The following is a 21553-nucleotide window of genomic DNA, read 5'->3' as shown; positions in this document are numbered from 1 at the left end:
TTAAGGTATATTTAGTTTTATCTTGGACCGATTCAAATTCAATGCAGTCGGAGACTTTATAAATTTGTTGACATAATTTGTAGCACGCAATGTTTTACATGTACTGTATACATATGTTAAAAGTCTTATGTTTATATGAACCTTATTATTAGATGCATTTATTTATTATCGTTTATTATATCGACGAAAGTTTTTGTAGGAAGAATAGCGAAGAAATCAATCGTATTTCTAACTAATTAATGATGAGATTAATTAAATTTCTTTTACATGATTAACTAGTTTAACGAAAATAAGACGCCACTTTTAAAAACGCGCGATATCGAAATCTCAATCGATGATGATTAATCTGCGCCAAGAGCACGAGTATCCTTTTATTGAACATTACAAAATGCCAATAAGACTTTCTACATTTGGCATTTCTGTAGTTAGAACTTCATAGAAATTCCTTCGGTGGCGTTCAACAACATACTTCAGCTATGCGTCATACAGCTCTCGATACACGCGACGCATTCGTAACCAACTTGAAAGAAATTGTTTACATCAACGGTGCTCAACATTCACTAAATATCGAAATAACACTTTCGATAGTTGCGTTGTACATTACGAAATAGGAAATCGCAAATCAACATAATACAGGCCTTGCTTCCGTATGTCATAATTACGAAATTTCATTAAGTGATGGAATTTGTTTTTTGCATAAAGTAAGTGTAGTTGAGTGGCTTAGGATTAAGGGACTTCACAATGTTATAAAATTGTAAAATTCCTGAAATAAATATAATAATTTTTGTTTTCTATAATTATTGATTTTACACTTGTATCTTTTTTCTTTTATTTTATTTAATTATACTAGTTTTGTAAGCATTAATTTAAAATCAAAGAATAATTTACAAATATTTATGAACATACATAGTCAGAAAACTATACATTTCAAAGAATTAAATTTAATTATAATTATTTTTTGCAGTTTTACTACAAAGAGAAAGCTTTAAAAAAAAGTCTCTGTAGGCATAGCTGAAATATGTTTATAATTATTGTCCTGGATTATCATTTTTTTTTATTTATTTCTTACGAAATAAAGGAATATATTTTTCTTACAGATTTTTTTAAATTCTCATGGATTAGAAAGTTATGTAATTAATTTTCCATTGTATTTCAATTTATTTGAAGATTTAATTACTTTTAACATAAATGAAAAATATAAATTAACTGCTATTTAGATTATTTGAGCAATTAAATGTATTTGACGTGATTTTATTACAAAATTCTCTTAATTTTATTACAAAATTTAAGTCATATTGATATTCATTGATATTGGTATCAGTTGATAAACATTTCACGGTTATTTAATAAAGTTTGTTCACCAATCAGATCAGATAACTGTCAACAAACAAAACATTTGTTTTTCATTTGATAGTGAAATTTTAGTCGATTTCCCTCAAGCAACACATAAATATAAATAATAAAGAAAATAACATCAATACAATAAATAATCGACTTTAACAAAAAAGATAGCAAAAATTAATATCAAATAGTAAAATTAGCTCATAGCTTTAACATTTTTTCTTCGAGATAAAAGTAGAATTTATAATTTTTATTATTTAATTTGATGATATATCACGATGAATATTTTATTATATTACTTATATATAACAAAATTTTGATTATAATGTGTCTTTTTGAAGATATTGTTTCAAAGGCGATTTGTTAGTTTGATCTCTTTTTAAATATCACATATAGATATAGACTCTCGATGAATTTATGAAATGCAAAACTAAATTACAGAAAGAAACGTCAATACTGTTTGTGAGTAGTCAGTCATCTTAGCATTGAGTATAATCATTTTCTCCCTTGGATGAATAAACAATAATTGCGAAGCGATAAATAATAAAGCGATAAGGCATATAAATATTCGCATATTAGAAGCGTTTATGAAACGCTTTTCGTAGTAAGCAACTTCTCGTTTCTCGGATCTCAAAGTCTGCTAATATAGTTCTCATCGTGAATGCGAGTGCTCCATGCGGGTGTCGACGGCACTTCGGTATGAGAATGCGCAAAATGTACTGCATCAGCAACAGTGGGGAACATAGCGAAGAAATGGTTCTCATTGTACTCGGTCAGGTTAAACTTCCTCATGGTTTCGTACACCGGACCTACAATCGATACAAATCCTTAAATCTTATTGATAAGAATTAATTAATCTATAATTTTTCTTATTGTAACGATTAAATTCCAATGAATACAGATTTTTTTTGTAGGAATAATTTTTTATTTATTATATGCGATAATAGAAATGAGATAATTGTAAGATTCATTTTTTAATTATGTTTTTGCGCGATGAATTAAATTTACGGACAATTATATTTAATTAAAAGATGATAGAAATTTATGTTGAAAATTAACTTAAATATATTTACCAGAACAACCTGCAATGTACATAGATACTTGTATGGCGCAATATTCGTCGACAATGTTTCGCAATGCGTTCGCACCTGCCAGATCGATATGTGACAATGCAGAGAAATCCAATATAAGAATGCGTAGCTGTAAAGATTATAAGTAGGCAAGATATTTAAAAATAACGTAACAAATATAATAAAAATAATCAGTTTTTTTTTTACACAAATAATAATCATACACACACGTATGATATATAGTATAATATTCTCCTATACGAATACGATGGTTTCAAAAGTATAAATTATACATTGTTTACCTTTTTAATTTCCTCCGCCGCAGTGCCGTTGCATGCGGCTTTTTGTCGTCTGTTTAATTCCTTTTGAGGTACTATCCCTGCAACCTTGTATACTTCCTCACGAAAGTATTGCCTAGACGCAAAATTCAGACTTCCGGAATAATGGAAGATTCTGATGCCAGGAATCTCTACAGTCTGATAAAAATTTATTCAATGACTTATCGAGCATCTATTGAGCATTTTTAAAATTTTTTTATTAATCTCTAAACTGTAACCGTTTTTAACATTTTTAACTTAGCATTAAATAATTTATTTAATTTATTAAATCATAAAAAAGATTTAATCGAATCTCACTGTAAAGATTAAAAGATTTGACATATGTGCAACGTAAAAACAGAAATAAAATATCGAGGAGAAATAGCTTTTTTTTTTTTTCGAATTATAAGTTTTTCATACCCCTTTGTATCTTTTGGCATCCAAGTAGAGCTCAGTGCCTGGTGCCAGAGCGAGTTTACACGTGTAAGGTCGCATTGCGAGGACAAGTAACCTTCCGATGCATAGAAGTATGCCGACTAATAATCCATACTCGACGTCAAAAAGAATCACGACGATGAAAGTGACAGCCCAAATGCCGGCATCTATTTTATCCAACCTCCAGAATTTCACGAATTCGGTGACCTTCATCAGCATCCCTTTTAACGCTACCACTATTATGCTCGCTAGAACACACTGTAGATTCCACAAGTGTCAAAATGCATTTTGATCATGCTTGTATAGTAATACACAAGAAGGGCAAAAAGAATAATTACTCGTGGCAAAGGTTGGAAGAACGGGCCGATCCACAGCAACACGCTCATTAGAATTCCACACGATATCAAACTCGCCAGCTGTGTGTGTCCACCTACAGTTTGCTGAATCAACGATCTGGATAACGAAGCTGTGATAGGCATACAAGAGAAAAAAGAACCTACAAAGTTTCCCAGTCCCTGAAATAAACATTTCGTGTTATTGCATAGAACACTAATTTACTTACGTATATGTCAATCATTTTTCTTCTAATTAAAGATATGCTAATTAAAATTGCAAACATATTTATTTATTATATTATATATAATATAATAAATTATATATTATATTATATATTTATTCATTAAATTTACAAATATTATACTCCATATAAATACTATGGATGCAATCAGATTTACCTGCGCCACCAATTCTTGGTTGGAATCGATCTCATAGCCTTCCTTTTGCGCGAAAATCAATGCCATAGACATCGATATCGTATAAGCGACCATAGTAATCACAATACTATCTACTAAAATATTGGGTATGAGAGACAACGGTGGTGCAGACGGGACTGGCAATCTGAAAACTTTGATATTATAATAATGTGAAGTAAATATTCTGAATGTTTAACTTTCACAACTTGTTGTAATTTTATAAGAAATTTCTAATTTCCTGGTAAATTATAATTTAGTAATTATAATTTAGTAAATTATATAATTTCAACATAGCTGTATAAAAAGATAACAAACAAGATTTTTTACTACAAGTTGTGAGTCAAATGCAAGTTTGAAAGGCTCATTTACCCCACTGGTATAACGCCAACCGTTATTACGTTATAAGTATCCGCAAGATCCATTTGCATCGATATCACAGTACCAATTACAACCACAAGCATCTCTATCGGAATTGGAAAGGGACATAACTTTGAGACTCTCGGCTGAAATTCAAATTAATTTCTTTCACAATGTATTACGTTATTACGTTAATTATTTTTACAAAATTGATGTATACTTCTTTATATACAAAATACATTCGATATATATATATATATATATATATATATATACATAAAACATAATTATGTAGTCACCTTAAGAACTTCATTGTTGAAGATAAGAGCTAAAATAGTGATACAAGACAGTATCACGGCAGTCGTATTGATGTTGTTTAAACTGTTAAAAACGTCCACGTAAGTCTGGGAAAAGGATAAATAAAATAAGCATTGTATAAATCAAAACGAAAAGCACGTCTAGAAATTTATACAATTTATACTTTATACTTTTTTTTTTATAAAATACAATTTGTATTCTATAAAAATAATATTTTAAACATTTTATAAATTTGTAATTCTGTGTTTTAAAGTAATAATAATTTATGAAAAAGAGAATTAATTATTTGCACTATATATACATATTAAATTAATATGTTTGAAATAACATACAAAACTTTATTTTAGTGAAATTGCAATAATATTAGAACCAATGCAAAGGAAGAAATAAAGACTTGTGTTAGTAGAGTGACAAAAACATGGATATACATATTTGAAATAAACGGATATGGAAGTGTTGTTAAGGCATCTTGTATACTCTTACGTATTACTCGTTTCACTTTTTTATCTTTATATTGATTAATACACAACATAAGCAAGTATGTAATAGAAAATCGTTCGTTACATTACGTATATACTTTTTCTAACGAGAAAGTACATTTTGATCGATATTCAATCAATTTGAGCTTTCTTTAAGAAAATTGATTTAAATTAATGTATATATATATATGTGTGTGTGTGTGTGTGTGTGTGTGTGTGTGTGTGTGTGTGTGTGTGTGTCCCGCTTTCATTTAATTCAATTCAATTATTTTTATTTTATTACGACCAATAATAACAATTAATGTTCACGAATATTAAAATTCGAAGATGACATAATTTGTAAACTGCTGCTACTTTTAAAGTAATATCTTTATTAATCCAATGTTAATACCGTTAAAAATAACGAGATATGTCGTAGAGAGCGCGACGCGGGTACTAACCCTGACCTTTTGCAATGTCGCATAATCTTCATATACATTACGTAATGCCTCCTCGACGTTTAAATTACAATTTGATTGCACTGGGGAAGCTATCTGTAGGAAGCGTTTCGCCGCGATTAAATGTTTGGCGTGCGCAAATGTTTTGTTTGGCGACAAAAAGGAAAGAAGAAAAACCAAGGAGAAGCATATCGGATTGTGTTTCTAGAAGGAGAAGATTAATATTTGCTGCCAAACAATACTTACGATTAAGTTGTTACTGTACTCACGAGAATAAGCTTGAATGCACCCCTGTGCCGTGGCAGGTCGCTCAGTCCGAGGAGATCCCTTATTTGTGATGTAAATACGTGTATCGCCGCAGCAGTCGTGAATCCACTGACGAGACTGTCCGCGAGGAGAGACGAGATTACGCCCAAACGCAGCACGTACATTCCTAACTGGACGAGAGATTTTTAATGATATCGTGAGAGAGAGAGAGAGAGAGAGAGAGAGAGAGAGAGAGAGAGAGACCGAGAGAGCAAAATGTGCCGCACGAATATATGCAGCTAGGGGTATGACAACTGAAAAACGGAGGTCAGCCAAAAATGCTAAAGAAAAAATGCTAAACCTACAGTGTTTTAATTAGGTTTGCTTTTAAAAATTGCAGGAAAATAATTAAAATGTAAAAGTGGAAACTAGATTAATATATATATATATATATATATATATAAATTAAGCTAAATTGTTTTGTTATTATATATTTACGCAAGGAAACTGATTAATTAAAATTAATTAATCTTAAAGGACACAAGTAAATAATACATAATAGTACGCGAAAGTATATCTTTGTATAAAAAAAAGTAAATTATCGATAAAATTGAAACTTTTTTTATATGAATTTTTCAAGAATGTTATATTTGAGAAATAATAAAAATTATTTTATATATATTATATAGATGACAAAAAAAGTTAATATATTTTAATTAGACATAGTATTTAAGAAATCATCAATCGCTTTGTTACATCATTTCAGAATCAAAACAAAACGAGACGTAAAGCAAAGAGACAAATGCGTAGAAGAGTATACGTCGAAATTGTAATCTCTGTAGAAAATATAGGCGCTGAATTGTATACGAAATAGTTACCTGTATAACAGCGACCGTGAATGTGACTACGGTTGCAACTTCCACCGGCGAATATTGATGGTTTACGTCGGAAATTAAGGTGCCGTTCTCGACTGACGTATTATTCGTTGAAAATGCAGGATTACTGTATGTCGTAACGACTTTGCCAGTCATCATACAGACGAGTGCAAAGGTACCTAATCAACGAAAAACGGCTATCCCTTATTTAATTCTGAATTAAGCAGTAATGATATGTAATAACCGAATAAACGTTAGAGCAAAATTTTGTGTTAATTTCGACAAATCGTTAATTTCCTATATCATTCCAACGAATGACGACGGCATATATTTCTCTTCTCTTTTATATTTTTCGATGTATTTTTTTTTTTTTTTTTTTTTTTTTAATAAAATCCGTCTGAGACACACGTACCCATGGAATTATGTCTGGATGTACCAAGAAAAAAATACACCAAAACTGGAAAGAAGGCCATGTATATACCAACAATTGGCGGAACATTGCCCAAAATTGCATATGCCATACCTATAAAAATATATAATATTAATTTTATATATTGTAATAAAATAGAAGGAAATAATAAATAATTAATATATAAGATCAAAATAAATTTTAGAGCAAACAATGTCAATATTTGGAAACTGTAGAATGTGAATTATAGATACTATTTATAAAACATCAATTTTCTAGTTTTTATTATCGTAATAATTAATCGTGTCACACACATAAATATGTTGCCAATTATAAATCGATAAGTCTAGAAGGAAAATCTATTCGGTCACATAAAATATCCAAGGTGTATAACGTAACGTACCTTGTGGAATATGCATTACAGCAACAGTAATTCCAGCAACTACATCTCCCAAAATATTATTCTTCCAGTCATATGAGGAAAGCCAGTCAATCAAAGGTATCGATTTTTTTAAAAGTGTAAATGGTTTGATACTTTTGCATCGTTTTGACACCTCATTACTAACTATAAAATTATAAATTTATGTATAAATTTTATATATCGATATATATATATATATATATATATATACATACGTACAGAATGTTAAATAAAAAGTTTAGGACATAGAGAGGTAATTGTGTACTTATAACCTTATAATTTATAAATAAAAAATTTGTAATTATGATTAAAAAATTAATTTCATCAGAATTACAAGCAATTTTGTATTTTAATAATGCAGATGATTTACGTACAGTTTTGTTTGGATTCGTATAAATTCTTTTATATAAATCAATTTTTCTAATTGTTTTACATATAAAAATATTATTGTCATCAAGAAAATATTTTATGAGATATTTCTTGCATATATGAAATATTTTATTCGAATACTGATGTATGAGGTATCTGAAATATCTTGTAAATTATTCATGTAGTAGAACTTTATAAAGAAGGCAATAATCTTATCTTGAGCACTTTTATGTGTGGAATAATAAAAGGATTTAATTGATTTATGCAAAATGATTTTTAATTATCAAAATTTGCTTCTATTTCTGATAAATGTTTTGATCTACTAGATATTTTTTATTCAATTTAATGAGTACTATATACTGTTATTTATACTGTTATTCATGTTTAATTAAACAATAAAAAAGCGATTAAAATATTTTAATAAATTTTTTTAATATTTGGTATATCTCTTTGTAAAAATTTATATAATGTAAAAAGGGAAAAAGTAGTTTTATCTTTTTTTATGTAAAGCAGACTTGAAAAGAAAATTTTATTAAAGAACGCATTTAACTTATTATTTAAAAAAATATTGAAATTTGACTGAAATATGGGATTGAATTTATAATTTAAATTTAAGCTCGTAGCTTTCTCACATATAAATCTGGCATCAACTTTTCAAAGAGAGCAATGACCTTCAGATAGGAATTCTATCGCGTATTCTCTTCCAACCGATTTGTCAACTTCAATCGGTTCTACTACTATTAACGTAAAATGTTACAGCCAATATTTCGAGCAGATTGTTCCCCCCCTCCCCTCCCTCCCCCTCCCCCCCGGAGAAGCGGTCTCCCGTGAAAACACGCGAGCCGGAGTAAAAGGCAAGTGAAAGGAAAATAAGCAATCTACCCGCGTGAATACACACGCGAATAGATCTTGACACTTACAGATTCTCTTGGGCTTTACGTATTTGCACAAGTGATTAAGCTCGTCCTGCTGGTAGACCGGCCGTCTGACCGTCAATTCCGGGGCAGCCGTCGACATATCGTCGCTCAAGTAGTCTGCGAACGAGCAATAATTGTTGAGTGAGCTCACACTCCGCGTGCACAGTGCGTGTATGTGCATATGCGCGCATTATCGTATTATATCTCGTATTTTCGGCAGATGTGAGCTAATTAATAAATTATTTTGCTTGCCATTTGTCATCATCGGACGATGATATGCGATACAGAAAGAAACTTTGGCTTTGGAATTGGTAACTTGTAATCATCTGTCTATCTGTCCTATTTAGAAAATTTAGGGCACTGCATTTGGAATATTTTTTTAATGTCTTTTTCACAATGTTAAGACATGAAAATAGATGAAATCTAAACGTTGAATTCAAATAAGATACAAAATTTTAATATTGCGCATTATGAATGTGATATGTAGGAAAAAAAATTTGTGGAAAAAATTTGTTGATAATATAATATGAGAGATTTTTGAATAATTATTTGTACAATTATATGTATAAAAAAATCAGTGTAAGATTTAGATTAAATGGAATATATCTATTTTCATATATATATATGTATATATATATATATATATATATATATATATATATATATATATATATATATACAGGATGTCTCATAATTCCCGCATGGTTATATCACCATGACTGTGTAAGCCACATGTTTTTTAGACGGAAATGTTTAGTTTTGCACTATATATTTTTAGAAAAACACATGAATAACACAACAATATGTGATATACGTTACATACTGCTCAATCAGCTCAGGCAGAATAGATCTTGCAGAATAGATCTCTGATAGAAATTGCAATCTATATTTGACAATTTCGAAACGATAGACTTTCTTCTTGTTATATTTCTATTTCTATTTTTATTTATATTTTAAATATCGAGTTTTTATAATGATAGATTTTCTTTTTATTTTATTTTATTTTATTTGAAATTATTTAAAATGCTTAACTGATAAAATTAAGAAATAAATGTCTCAGTATTTATCTTTCTTATATTTCATCTTTGGCAAATTATTTTTGTTATTGAGAATAATTTTACGCAACGTAATATTTTATGCTAAAGAAAAACAATTTTTTACCACTTTATCAAAATTGCATCCAACAAATAGTTTTTGTAGAACAGATTAACAAATGAGCACTCTTACCCACGTGACACTCAAAGTCGATGCGCGCTCCTTATTCGCTTGTATTTAATTCTTAAATGTATTGCTATGATAAAAGTTAACAAAATAAATATCGTTTTCGTTAAATAAAAATATTATCTAATTCTGTAACATTGTCTGAAAAAAAAAAACAAATGTAAATAGTAATATGCTTCATGAGCTAAGTGTTCTATTATTTTAAATATTATATACATAATATTGTACTATATATGACAGTTAAATTCTTTCATTCGATTATTATGTAAGCGAAAGGGACTGAAAACAACATTTATTTTGACAATTTTTATCATATTTTAAGCAATATAATACAGGGAGAAAACTAGGACGAGGTACAAGCAAATGAGGAACGCGCGCTGACTGTGAATGTTATATAGATAAGAGTGCTCATTCGTTCACTTTAATCTGCTGTTCTGCAAAAACTATTTGTTAATTGCAATTTTGCTAAAGAAACAAATTATTTCTTTTAGCATAAAAAATCATATTGTCTACTCCGCGAGAATTTTAGGGTACACTATATATATATATATATATATATATATATATATATTTATATGTATTTATACAATGTGTTAAGGGGGCATGTAACGTGCTTAATGATGCATTCTTGAAGTGACATAATGCGATATAATTGCTAAAAAAAGCTTATGTAAACAGTGAGTGCAATCTATCAATTTTCCATCAGATTAAGTTTGACATAAGCAAATTTCGTTTATTCGATGTAAACCGAGATGAGTATCGTGAAGAGATTAAGTTCGCATGGCTGGCGTTGTCAAAAGAAATTGATCGAGTAAACGATAATGCAGTTGAGTGACGTGATGGAATTGTTCGATTCGATCGCTCGATAAGTTTATATCGGTAAATATTTGAGACAACTGTTTTTGGAAAAATTAAATTGCAACACGTGCATCGAATTGACTCGAGAGAGATGGATGCGTCGAGAACAGACATGAAAAATAAATGCGTGAAATTATCGATAATAAAAATCGATAATGTATATATTTTTCATAAATCATAATATTGTTACGAGTCATTAACATTTACATTGAAACAATTGAAAACAAGCGTCTTCAAACGAAGAATTAATAATAATTTTCTTGAATATTGTTTGAATATATCTGCAATTTTTTATTAAACATAGAATATCTATCTGTGTGGAAATGACATGAGTGCACAAATTGAGAAAAACTTATATTAAATTAATTTAACAAAAAAATTTTAGTCTAGTTTAAATCACAAATTTAAATGTAATGATGAATATTAATGATTTTGACGGTCAATGATCTTCATACTAAATTGTACGTGTTCAGAAACAGACGAATTTGAATGTAAGATTACGGGCTTATTTCCAATTAATTTAATATTCAACAATATTCTCTGATAACTGGAAATTAATATCGCGTTCGCGTTCGAATCGATTATTTGACGGGGTTAGAATTATTATTACTGCGATCACAAAACTACCTGTTGACATCGCGAAAATATCTTTCTCGAAACTCGGCGATTATTCGCAGCTCCGTTCTACTCGCGTCGTGATAAGCGCGAGAACTTTCACGGACTAAGAAGATCTGATAACTAAATGCGTGCTTGCAATACGATAACTGGTCGGTACTGGTAATTGGCCGATATTCTGATTCAATATTTTCAATGGAGATAATTTTTAATGGGGATAATATGCGTCTGACACGTGGTTTACTTTTAAGACTTTACATTTCTTATTGGAGTTCTTATTCGAGTGTCGGTAGTTGATCTTTGAGATAATAGATAAGCGGATTGTGATCGCGACAAGACGATTGATATTACATACATCAATAGAGAGATATATGCCCCCGGAGTCATCAAATAACGTTGTGTATAGTAGGAGGAGAGAAGGGTTAATTAGGAGAAACGTATGACGTTGGGTGAGGAAACAGCGATAACAGTTACGCATTCTATATATCACACTTTAGTTCATTACATCGAATGAATCGCGGAACACAAGTGTGATTACAAATTTGAGCAATGCAAATAAATTTAGCAAATAAATGTAGCGAGTTGTAAGAGTTGTATAGATTAATTGGCCAATATTTGATATTCTTAAATGAAGCTATTGTATCGACAATCCTCTTTTTTTTTAATGCATATATATATATATATATATTCCGACACACTTATATTTTTTTTTAAAATAATATTTTAATAATAATTTTTTTGTAATAAAATAAGACAAACAAAATCAGATTGAAAGATGTAATTAATTCCGAGAAATTGATGTTGTACATACGACGGCGGAGAATACGGAATGTGTGAAGTCGATTAAACGTCCATGAATATTTCTTAAAAAAGTTAAAGGTGCATTTGCGAATAATTTGCAAATGAGGAATTTAAATAAAAATTCATACGATTCGCACACACCGATTTGATAAACAACAATCATCGATCGTAGAAAACACTCACTCCGTAACATATGATAACTTTCACCGTAACGACATGTTAGATAAAAGGGGCAGATAGAAGGAGCGAGATAGTGGCGAGAGAGCGAATGACGTGACGGTGGATCGAATTAGAGATCCGGTTAATTGAATTCCGCCGTGCTCGCGCTAACCGCGATTCGATTCGATAATTAATCGAACACGCGCGCGGACGGTGTCTCGCGAGCCGCAAGTGTTAGCGCGACGATAAACGAGCGCGTAATGCAACAGTGCGGTTTCTTTTCCGCTCGTCCATACACGTGCGCTCGCTCGGAGATCGGTCGGTCCTTCGCGCGACACGTAACACGAAATTTACATGAGATTCGCTCGCGGCGTGTGACGTGTTTACTCTCTTCGGATCCGACATCGTCGTAGCGCGATATCGCGTCACATGTCGCGGGAGAGCGAGTCGTCAGATAGAGAATAATCGCGCGGATGGGATGGTGAAGACACATCGCCAGCCGCACTACGGCAACCCAATTACGGTGATAACGAACGAATTTAACTGGCACGTTCGTCGGTGTCGGTAAATCTCTTTCTCCACCGTTTGTTTTTTTACACGTGCGTGTGTGTTTATGGCAAAGCGGCGATTGATAACGATCGATGAAAATTACGTTCGACGACGTCGTCGGGTCTCTCCTCGGTCGTTGTATTGGCGTAAATAAGACGTCAGTTGCGAGCAAAGTTGTATCTACGAATAAGCAGAGACATTAAGTATTCATAAAACACATTTTAGCATATGTTATAAATATTCAGATCGAGAATTTTCACACGGCTATAATACTATATATTATATAGTTCCGGTCTTGTAGATACAACTTCATTTATTGATTAATAGCGTTTTATTCTTAAAAATGAATTCACATTGACATTGAAAGCATCCAATTACATCGATCATTGTCACTGCGTGAGAAAGTGTAAATTAAAATAATTTTTCTTTATTACCTGTATTTTTCTACGATACAATTTTCGGCGATCCTTCCTCTTATTTATTTCCTGGGAGGCTGTCTTGTGAATCGACGCAGGCAAAATCAAAGAAAAGCGAAAGGAAAAGTAGACGAAAATTACGAAGCACAGTACGGTAAGTAATACGATAAGATCTTTTACCGTTAAGGTACCTTGAGATTCGTTCGTTTCACTGACTCATGTCTGTTCAGACGCAACCGACTGGATCTCCTCGCGTTTTCGTTCTCGCAAGATCGTTTCGATTACGCATTAACAGGTCGACCTTAGGCGACAAGCATTTGGTCTCGGAGCACGCTACTTATTGCCTCGTAAATTCGATTCCCGTAACTGTCACCACGAAATCTGGAGAGAATTTCAGCGTCAACGAGCAGTGTGTGGGCGATCGTTAACACTACTAACTCATTGTTAGTCTGCTCTAATCAGCGATGGAGGCGTTTCCATTTGCTCCTCTTGAAACAATGTATATTGGCCAGATTTCTCTTGATCTTGAGAGATCACGAGCAAACACACCGATTGCAACAAGAGACCCCTCCTGATCGACTTCGTTGGAAGGTTTGCCGTGAAATCGTTACGCTACGTCTCAGAGCACATTAAATGATATCATAATACTTTAATGTTTATTAAATGCTTCTTAAATCTTCTCTAACACACATTTTTAAATATTCAAAAAAATGTAAAAAAAAAAGCCATTTCACAAAAGTATTATTTAATTCGTTCCAAATGAGATAAGATAATATTTTTTTTCTAAAAAATTCTGTCTCCTCAGCATTATAATATTTAATGATAAAACAAATTTATTTATATAACACAATGTAATTTTAACCAAATTTTTATCTAAGCCTAATCAGCCTAATTAGATATAATACATTAAAAAAAAATTTTTTTTAAAAAGCGTCCATTTATCGAACAGGAAAGCATCTACGGTATTTAAGCATCTAAGGTTTCTTTCCTTTATGTTTTTTCTTTGTTTCTTTTGCACATTATTTACGAGGTATATTGCAATTAGGGAGTTAATTTCTTTAATATCTATGTCATGGTGAAGTATCAAGCGGAACGTACCTTCTCTGCTTGCCGTGGTACATCTTAGCTGAAAGAAAAAAAAATTTCGAGTATAAATAAAAAGTATTGGTAATTATAATACATTCGATAATAAAAAATATTAATAATATTAGTAATATTAGTAATTATATTAGTAATTATAACACAAATACACATACGATCAGTTTTAGCAATTTAATATTTTACGTATTATTTTAGTTTTTATAAATAAGAAAACAGTAAAAATTTTCTACAGGTCTTACTAATTTGAAATAGATATTTTCATTGAATTCTTTGAATTGTATTAAATTACATACGAAATTCGCGTGTACTTGAACTGAATTTCGTTCTGATATCACGCTTTAGAGATGCAAACAATTAGCTAGATAATTATACTCAGGTATTGAAATAATGCAAACGAAGATTGCATATCTTCTGCGTATTTAATCCCTGTACATAGAAGCGATCTACAAATCCAGATCTGCAAATGTACTTAGGCTCACATCCGAAATTTAAAGCTGTATGTGGCCGTGTAATTCTCAGCTTATGATAATATTGAACGCGTGATTCGCAAATATTGTTTAGAATCAGAAGGCCACATCTAAGATTGCTTATAAAAATCGGGAAGAGAACATACAAAAATAGTCATGTTTATATTCTTTCTTATATATTTCTTTCTACATTTTCTATATAAGGATTTAAACTGAAATTTAAGTAATTTATTTTGTTTATCTAACGATTTTGAAATTCTGTTATAAAAAAATAAATTCAACGAACGGAATATTATTGCAGTTTCAGTGAAATAGAGTAATATTTGTTTAAGATGAAATATTACTGATGTTTAAGATGAAATTTTATTTCGAAACAAAAAACTGATTGAAAAATTCCATTCCGATAATTGCGTCAAAGCATCAAGAATTTAATAAGGTTTGAACAATATATCGATCTTAATATTATAGCTGCTGAAAAATTAAATATATTTGAATATATTTGAATATATTTAATTTTTCAGCAGCTATAATATTAAGATCGATATATTGTTCAAACCTTATTAAATTCTTGATGCTTTGACGCAATTATCGGAATGGAATTTTTCAATCAGTTTTTTGTTTCAAAATAAAATTTCATCTTAAACATCAGTAATATTTCATCTTATATATATATATATATCTTATATATATATATATATATATATATATATATATATATATATATATAAAGGACTTATCGAATAAAATATGTCATTTTTTTCATCTTGAAATTAAACTTGGAGTTTAAGAGTATATTTTTCTTATTTTACGTACAAAATTGAATTGAAAAGTATTTTGACTTGAAATTGCATTGTTATTCGTATGTGCGCGTAATTACTTATTCGAAAGAAATATGATACATTTTTCGCGAATGTATTTTCGAAGATTTATGTCGAACTTTTTGTTCGCATGGATATTACGTACCAGATTTTCCTCGCTGCTTGATTTGACGTGATCCCAGGAAACTCCCATTGAACCGTTGTTGCATCGTACGTAACTGCGCAACGTATTATTTGCAATAATGATTCTTCTTAACACACAATTACCCGTAGTTCCTTAGGACGAAAATAGTTTTTTTCACGATCTGTTATTCGATCTCGAAACTTTTGAATGTCAACGTGATTTACGAACAATTGTTGAACACTGTCCTACTTTGTGAACTTTCTTGGCTGGTAACGTCAATCTGCCCCTGTTGTTTGTACAGACTATGGCAATCGGCACGCAATTCGATACTGATTAAAAGAGATAATTATTCAAAGAAATACAAAACATACGAGCATAAGAGTATATACTCGATTCTTTTACTTACGAATATTCCGTTCAAACGTGTTTTTAAACGTTTTATTTCTTATCGCAATTAATTATGTGTATTATTATCTCTATCTTACTACTATCAAATAATAGATGTGTAATGATAGAAAAAGTGACTCATATTCAATATATCTCATATGTATCCGCAAAACCGATTTGTTTACGCCATGTAAAATATGCAGTAAAAAAAATTGTCGCGGCTTGTAAGTGGCGTGATGTATTTTTATTTTTCTAGCAATTGTTATTCAGAATGGCTTATTTGGTAGCACGAAGCCGCGCTATATTCGGTAGTCTTTTATCGTGTTTACATATAAGCACAGCGGCGCCGCCTCGTTTCGTCAAATAATGCGATTTATTTGTGCCTACTTGTTTGCTGTTTTTATCAGCCGCGACAAATTCCACGGCGCCTCCGATGGCAAACGTACAATTTGTCTTGTTACATTGTTCAGAAAGAAACTCATGTGTAAGGTCAAGGAATGACCTTATTTGGAAATATTATTTACATTATCATTTCGAGAAAACTGTATATTGTCTCGGAGATACACAATTTGTATAATTTCAAAGAATTATAAAAAAGGTAGCGTTAATATAAACATATATTATATTTTGAAAAATTGTGTAAAATTGCGCAAGTAAATTTCTCTTGAGAAACTCTCATTCAACTGATTCCGCATATAAAATCAAATAAGAAAAAGTAATAGAAATAGTTTTGTAACGTTCTGTACAAACAACAAATATTTACCCGCGTCGCAGCACATCGCGTGATGGTGCGATCGAAGTATGAACTTCAAGACATCAGGATTGCGTATAGACATTTTTCATATATCGTCGCGTGATGTTGTAATCGAAATATGAACTTCGACACATCAGAATTGCGTATAGACATTTTCATATATCGTCGCGTGATGTTGTAATCGAAATATGAACTTCGACACATCAGGATTGCGTATATAGAAATTTTCGTCATCGCATATGCGTTCCTGATGCAAACATAAGTGAGTGAAATTTATTCTGAATAAAAAAAAAAAAAAAAAAAGAAAAAACGAAGAAAATCACCGTGTCCGCGTACTTATTCTTGTTAGTCACCGAGGAAGAGTAGCTTCATAATGAAAGAGCCGATACGTGACCGATTCTATAGATTTCGCAGAGCCTCTCGAGCTCTTGAACCAATAATACGTGAAATATCAGGTAATACGTGCTTGAACATCAAGCCTACTGCTCTAGTTTCATTTCTCTAAAGTTTTCCTCTGGCTTTTATGCTTGAATGCAATTCGCGAAATTTGGGTGTTTCATCTGATGTCAGTATGAAGCATAAACGTACATATAAATGTTTTCTTATATTTCTACGATTTCTATGATAAAACTTTTAAAAATGTTTCAAAATATTAACGGAAATGCAATGTTTCTTTATCATTTTTAAACCGACTATCGATAATTGGTTAATTAGCTATTAACAAATGTTTGCAACAAAATTTATTTCTTTTTATAAAAAATAAATTTCTTTTGTGTATGTTGTTTCATATGTTTTAAAAATTGATTCAGAAAAGTGAATAGTCATGTTTGATTAGCTGCATTTAATTTGTTGAAAAATTTAATTTGATGTATTAAAGTAGTAGTTTTCTATGCCCTAATTCTTTTTGCTGCAGATGGAAGTCTCAAACTTTCCAAGAAATGTATTGTTTCTCTCGACGAAGTTGAAAATACAATCTGGTTTTCTCCGTGCTGGTTATTGTTAGCGTTTGCCATCGAATCGGTGTATGTCAAAATCGATCGCAACCTCCTGTAATGGATTTATCTGTCCCACCCACGTCTTATCTGTTTCTTTTCACGATTGAGAGACTCTCTGCTGTCTGACGGCTTATATTTTATGTCAAATAATAATAAGTCTAATAAAAGATTGACATATCAATATATTTTAAAATATCTTTTTATTATATATGTATATAATGTCTCAGAAGTCACAGTGTACATGAAATTGCGATTTTCTGTGCTAGAAGAAGCAACTTTTCTTTACTAATAAAATTGCGCTCGGAAAGTAATTTTTAAATTAGAGTGATTTAGAGATAACACATTCAAGTTACGTGTTAATTAAAATTAGCACGTTCTCAATTTATATATAATTTTAGTAATTTTATTAAAGATTTTCTAACAGTTACAGTTATATTTAAATATCACTATTCGAATAACTAATAATTTCAGAAATTTTCTAACTGTTAATTTTGAAACAGCAAGAAAAGATAAATTAGATAACATGTGAATAAAATTTAACTTGAACAAAACATATTATCCATAGAATGGATATATGTACAAGTGGAAGATCTGCATTTTGAACATATTTAAAATACTTAATCGACTCTTTTTAAGTTCAAAAATATATTTGATCTAAACATTAAAGCATTTTGAATGTGCTTTACTTTTATATTTATTTTATTTTTAACTGTTATTTTAGTTAGAAAATTAAAAATCTTATTTTTGTAATTTAATTTATTGTGGATGTAAATTGTTGATGTAAATTGTGGATTGAATTTCTTTGTAATCAATCAAAATTGAATTTAATTAAAAGAAAAATCGATTACAATTTTATTTATTAATCAACATTTTAATAAATATATATTAAGGGATGGGTAAAGAGGTGAAAGGTGTTAAGTAAGTGATAAAATAACACGAATGTGGTTAATACGTCTTTTTCTACGTTTCTATTTATTATGAAAATATAATACAAAACATCCTATGTTGTATTACATAGATAACAATGCTCAATTAACGTTTTTTTTCCTTTTTGTCTTGTTAACGTTACCATCCAACACTATGAGAAGCATGTCGGGATAGGTAAGGTCTTGTTCTCGTCTCTCTTCCTCTTTTTTTATTTATTCATTTTTCCTTCTTCAATTGGAGAAAAGGCCCGATATACAGAGAGATATATAGACGAAACGTTATAGAGCAAGATTACAGATCTGAGAACGAAGAAATCAAACTAGTTTTACAAAAAAAGAGCGCCCGTTAGAGCACGAGCTAGACGGTAAGAGGTTTACAGGCAGGTTTAGACAGAGACAGGGGAAAATGGGTGAGGGGGGGGGGGGGGTTAGAGGGATGGATTTTTAGGTCTTGTTTCGCGTGTCGATGCACAATTGGAGTTTTGTATTAGCGCTAGTTTACAAATAATACAAATGTATGTAAATATTCGTTATAATAATAGGTTCTCTCTTAGTGAGAAAGAAGCTTAAAGCTAATTCATCTAGCGTCACTATCATTTTCACACTATGCTAATACTACGTGTTCCAGCTGGTACCCATGAACAGCTTGGTCGTTTGACGAAGGTCCTCCGATATTAAGAGACACACGAGAGTGGTGTCTCGTCGTCAAGTTTCACGCGCAGCGTACAACATACATACCTCTTTTGAGCGACTTCTCAACGAAATGCGTAATAACGATATAACGAATCGCTCGTAGCGACAGCGATCCTGTCCGCGATCCATATCCCATATTTAGCGTTAAACGTAATTGTAATGTAACACACGATCCTTACGATGATGAGATATAAATAAAAAGATAAAATCAAATAGGCGGATAATTAACGCTAATTCTGAGATACGAAATCGATGACACTTTTGAGCATTGGACAAAAATGTTGTTCTAACGGATATTGCATATATCGCTATTTATCGATACTTTTCACAATACAAAATTTTCGACTCAGTGAAAAATAGATTTAATAACACGATTACTTCCAACAATATTCACCTTGATTTACACTGTCGACGAGTGATCGAGAAACTTTTGCTAATTTTAAAAGAATGCAATTAAAAATTTGCATAGATTCGATGCAGTGTAAAGTGTGTCATTTCAAAAAAGTTAAATAATTTTAAATCTTCCATTATCAAAGTATTAACGGAAGAATAACTTTCTCTCTCTCTCTCTCTCTCTCTCTCTCTCTCTCTCTCTCTCTCTCTTTTATTGGGTAGTATCGATTTGCTGTCATTCATTTAGCTGTAATTTAATTACAGCTAAACGAGAAATCAAAGTTGACGCCATCGTGTATTCGAGGCTATGGGAATTACAAGCGGTAGGATTATAATTTTTTATTCCTTTTCGTTTGCACTATAAATATCTTTATCAAACTTTTAATTGCAATATATTTAATTAGTTTGTGCATTTTCATTAACGGATAAATTTAATCTAGTCTCGAAATTCTGACAACAAGATTTATAAATGAGTAAATAAAATTTACTTACGGTCATGTTTTTCTTTTTCATTCAAAAGCGGATTTGGACCAAACAAATAATGGACCAAACAAATAAAATGAATATATATCTATATATAGAGCTATAGTAAAAAAAATGCCGTCATATGTGTAATACGGAAATTGCGGAAATTTTATTTATAGCGAAATGTTGATTCTTTCTCTTGGATTTCTCCAGGAAGATTGAAAGAACCTTAAGATTTTTGATAAGCTTAGATAGCGATCCCAGCTGTCACAGGCACCGCGTGAAATACATTAGCAATCTACGATAACTATATCACTACCTCGGAGGCGAAATACAATCGTTTGGAATGTTTATTATCATCGCTCTCTACGTGCTAAACGCGCCAACGTTATTCCCATCGAAAGTAGTCTCGATCGGCAAATAATTAATTAGCCAGCCAGGCTGGTTGATCTAGGCAATTAGTGTCATCTACGTAAATGCTAAGTACAATTAGCACTACGGTCAGAATAAGTTAAGGGCCATACATAATGTTTTTGTGTGTACATACGTGTATATTATATGTCATGTGTCTATATCATGTGTCACGTGTACATGTGTTTGTGTGTGTGTGTGTGTGTGTGTGTGTGTGTGTGTGTGTGTGTGTGTGTATGTACCTGTGTAAAAATAATGCGTAGGTGTGTGCATACGCCGACGTGTTCGCATGCGTGTAAAGTGTAGACGGTGTATGTTATCTACGAACTTTTTTTCATTATTGGTATAATATAATTTACCTTTAGTACTTTTACGCCGTTAATTACGCTCGTTTTTAACTCTATATTGCTCTTTGTATTGCTCTTCGGCGGCAGTATAGCCCTACGTAATCATGCAAGGTATATTTTATTGGTAGTTTTTCCTCGTTACTAATTAATAAGTAATCATAATAGACGGTGACGGTGTATAATAATCGTAATCATAATCATAATCACAATTATAATCATAATCATAATTTTGTTCATCGTTATCATTGCTGTATATAATGATAACCGTAATGGTCGTAATTCTTAATTTGCGACTTCCTGTCGAACGCAT

General features: G+C 31.1%; 1 protein-coding gene and 3 long non-coding RNA genes across 9 annotated transcripts in view; 3 read left to right on the top strand and 1 right to left on the bottom strand.

Moving 5' to 3' along the window:
* The window catches only part of LOC148936567 (uncharacterized), a 48857-nt gene that overhangs the window by 3755 nt on the left and 23549 nt on the right, over window positions 1–21553 (top strand). The gene's annotated exons all lie outside the window — the stretch shown is intronic.
* On the bottom strand, window positions 1219–16163 carry LOC105430549 (prestin). 3 transcript variants are annotated; one of them, XM_089076771.1, is made up of 16 exons: window positions 15894–16163; window positions 14402–14488; window positions 10193–10211; window positions 8747–8860; window positions 7440–7601; window positions 7040–7150; window positions 6631–6806; window positions 5776–5943; window positions 4572–4676; window positions 4285–4418; window positions 3898–4060; window positions 3502–3678; window positions 3149–3421; window positions 2714–2887; window positions 2415–2541; window positions 1219–2150 (listed from the first exon to the last, which is right to left on the bottom strand). In XM_089076771.1, exons 1-16 carry the CDS (start codon window positions 15939–15941, stop codon window positions 1972–1974), a joined length of 2217 nt encoding a protein of 738 aa, XP_088932897.1. In that variant the 5' UTR covers window positions 15942–16163; the 3' UTR covers window positions 1219–1971. The 3 variants fall into 3 exon arrangements, with proteins under 3 accessions (XP_088932897.1, XP_088932895.1, XP_088932896.1); XM_089076769.1 differs by lacking the exon at window positions 10193–10211 and having other exon boundaries at window positions 14461–14488; window positions 15894–16162; XM_089076770.1 differs by lacking the exons at window positions 10193–10211; window positions 14402–14488; window positions 15894–16163 and adding an exon at window positions 11450–11474.
* Window positions 5940–6892, top strand: LOC148936569 (uncharacterized). Its single transcript, XR_016139233.1, has 2 exons — window positions 5940–6079; window positions 6519–6892. It is a non-coding gene; the product is annotated as an uncharacterized LOC148936569 (long non-coding RNA).
* LOC148936568 (uncharacterized) lies at window positions 16190–19181 on the top strand. Its single transcript, XR_016139232.1, has 2 exons — window positions 16190–17468; window positions 17927–19181. It is a non-coding gene; the product is annotated as an uncharacterized LOC148936568 (long non-coding RNA).

Source organism: Pogonomyrmex barbatus, unplaced genomic scaffold (genome assembly GCF_055798465.1).
Source record: "Pogonomyrmex barbatus isolate J1 unplaced genomic scaffold, ASM5579846v1 scaffold2, whole genome shotgun sequence".
NCBI lineage: Eukaryota > Metazoa > Arthropoda > Insecta > Hymenoptera > Formicidae > Pogonomyrmex > Pogonomyrmex barbatus.
The sequence above is the reverse complement of the archived record's forward strand: the minus strand, read 5'-3'. Positions and strand labels throughout refer to the sequence as shown.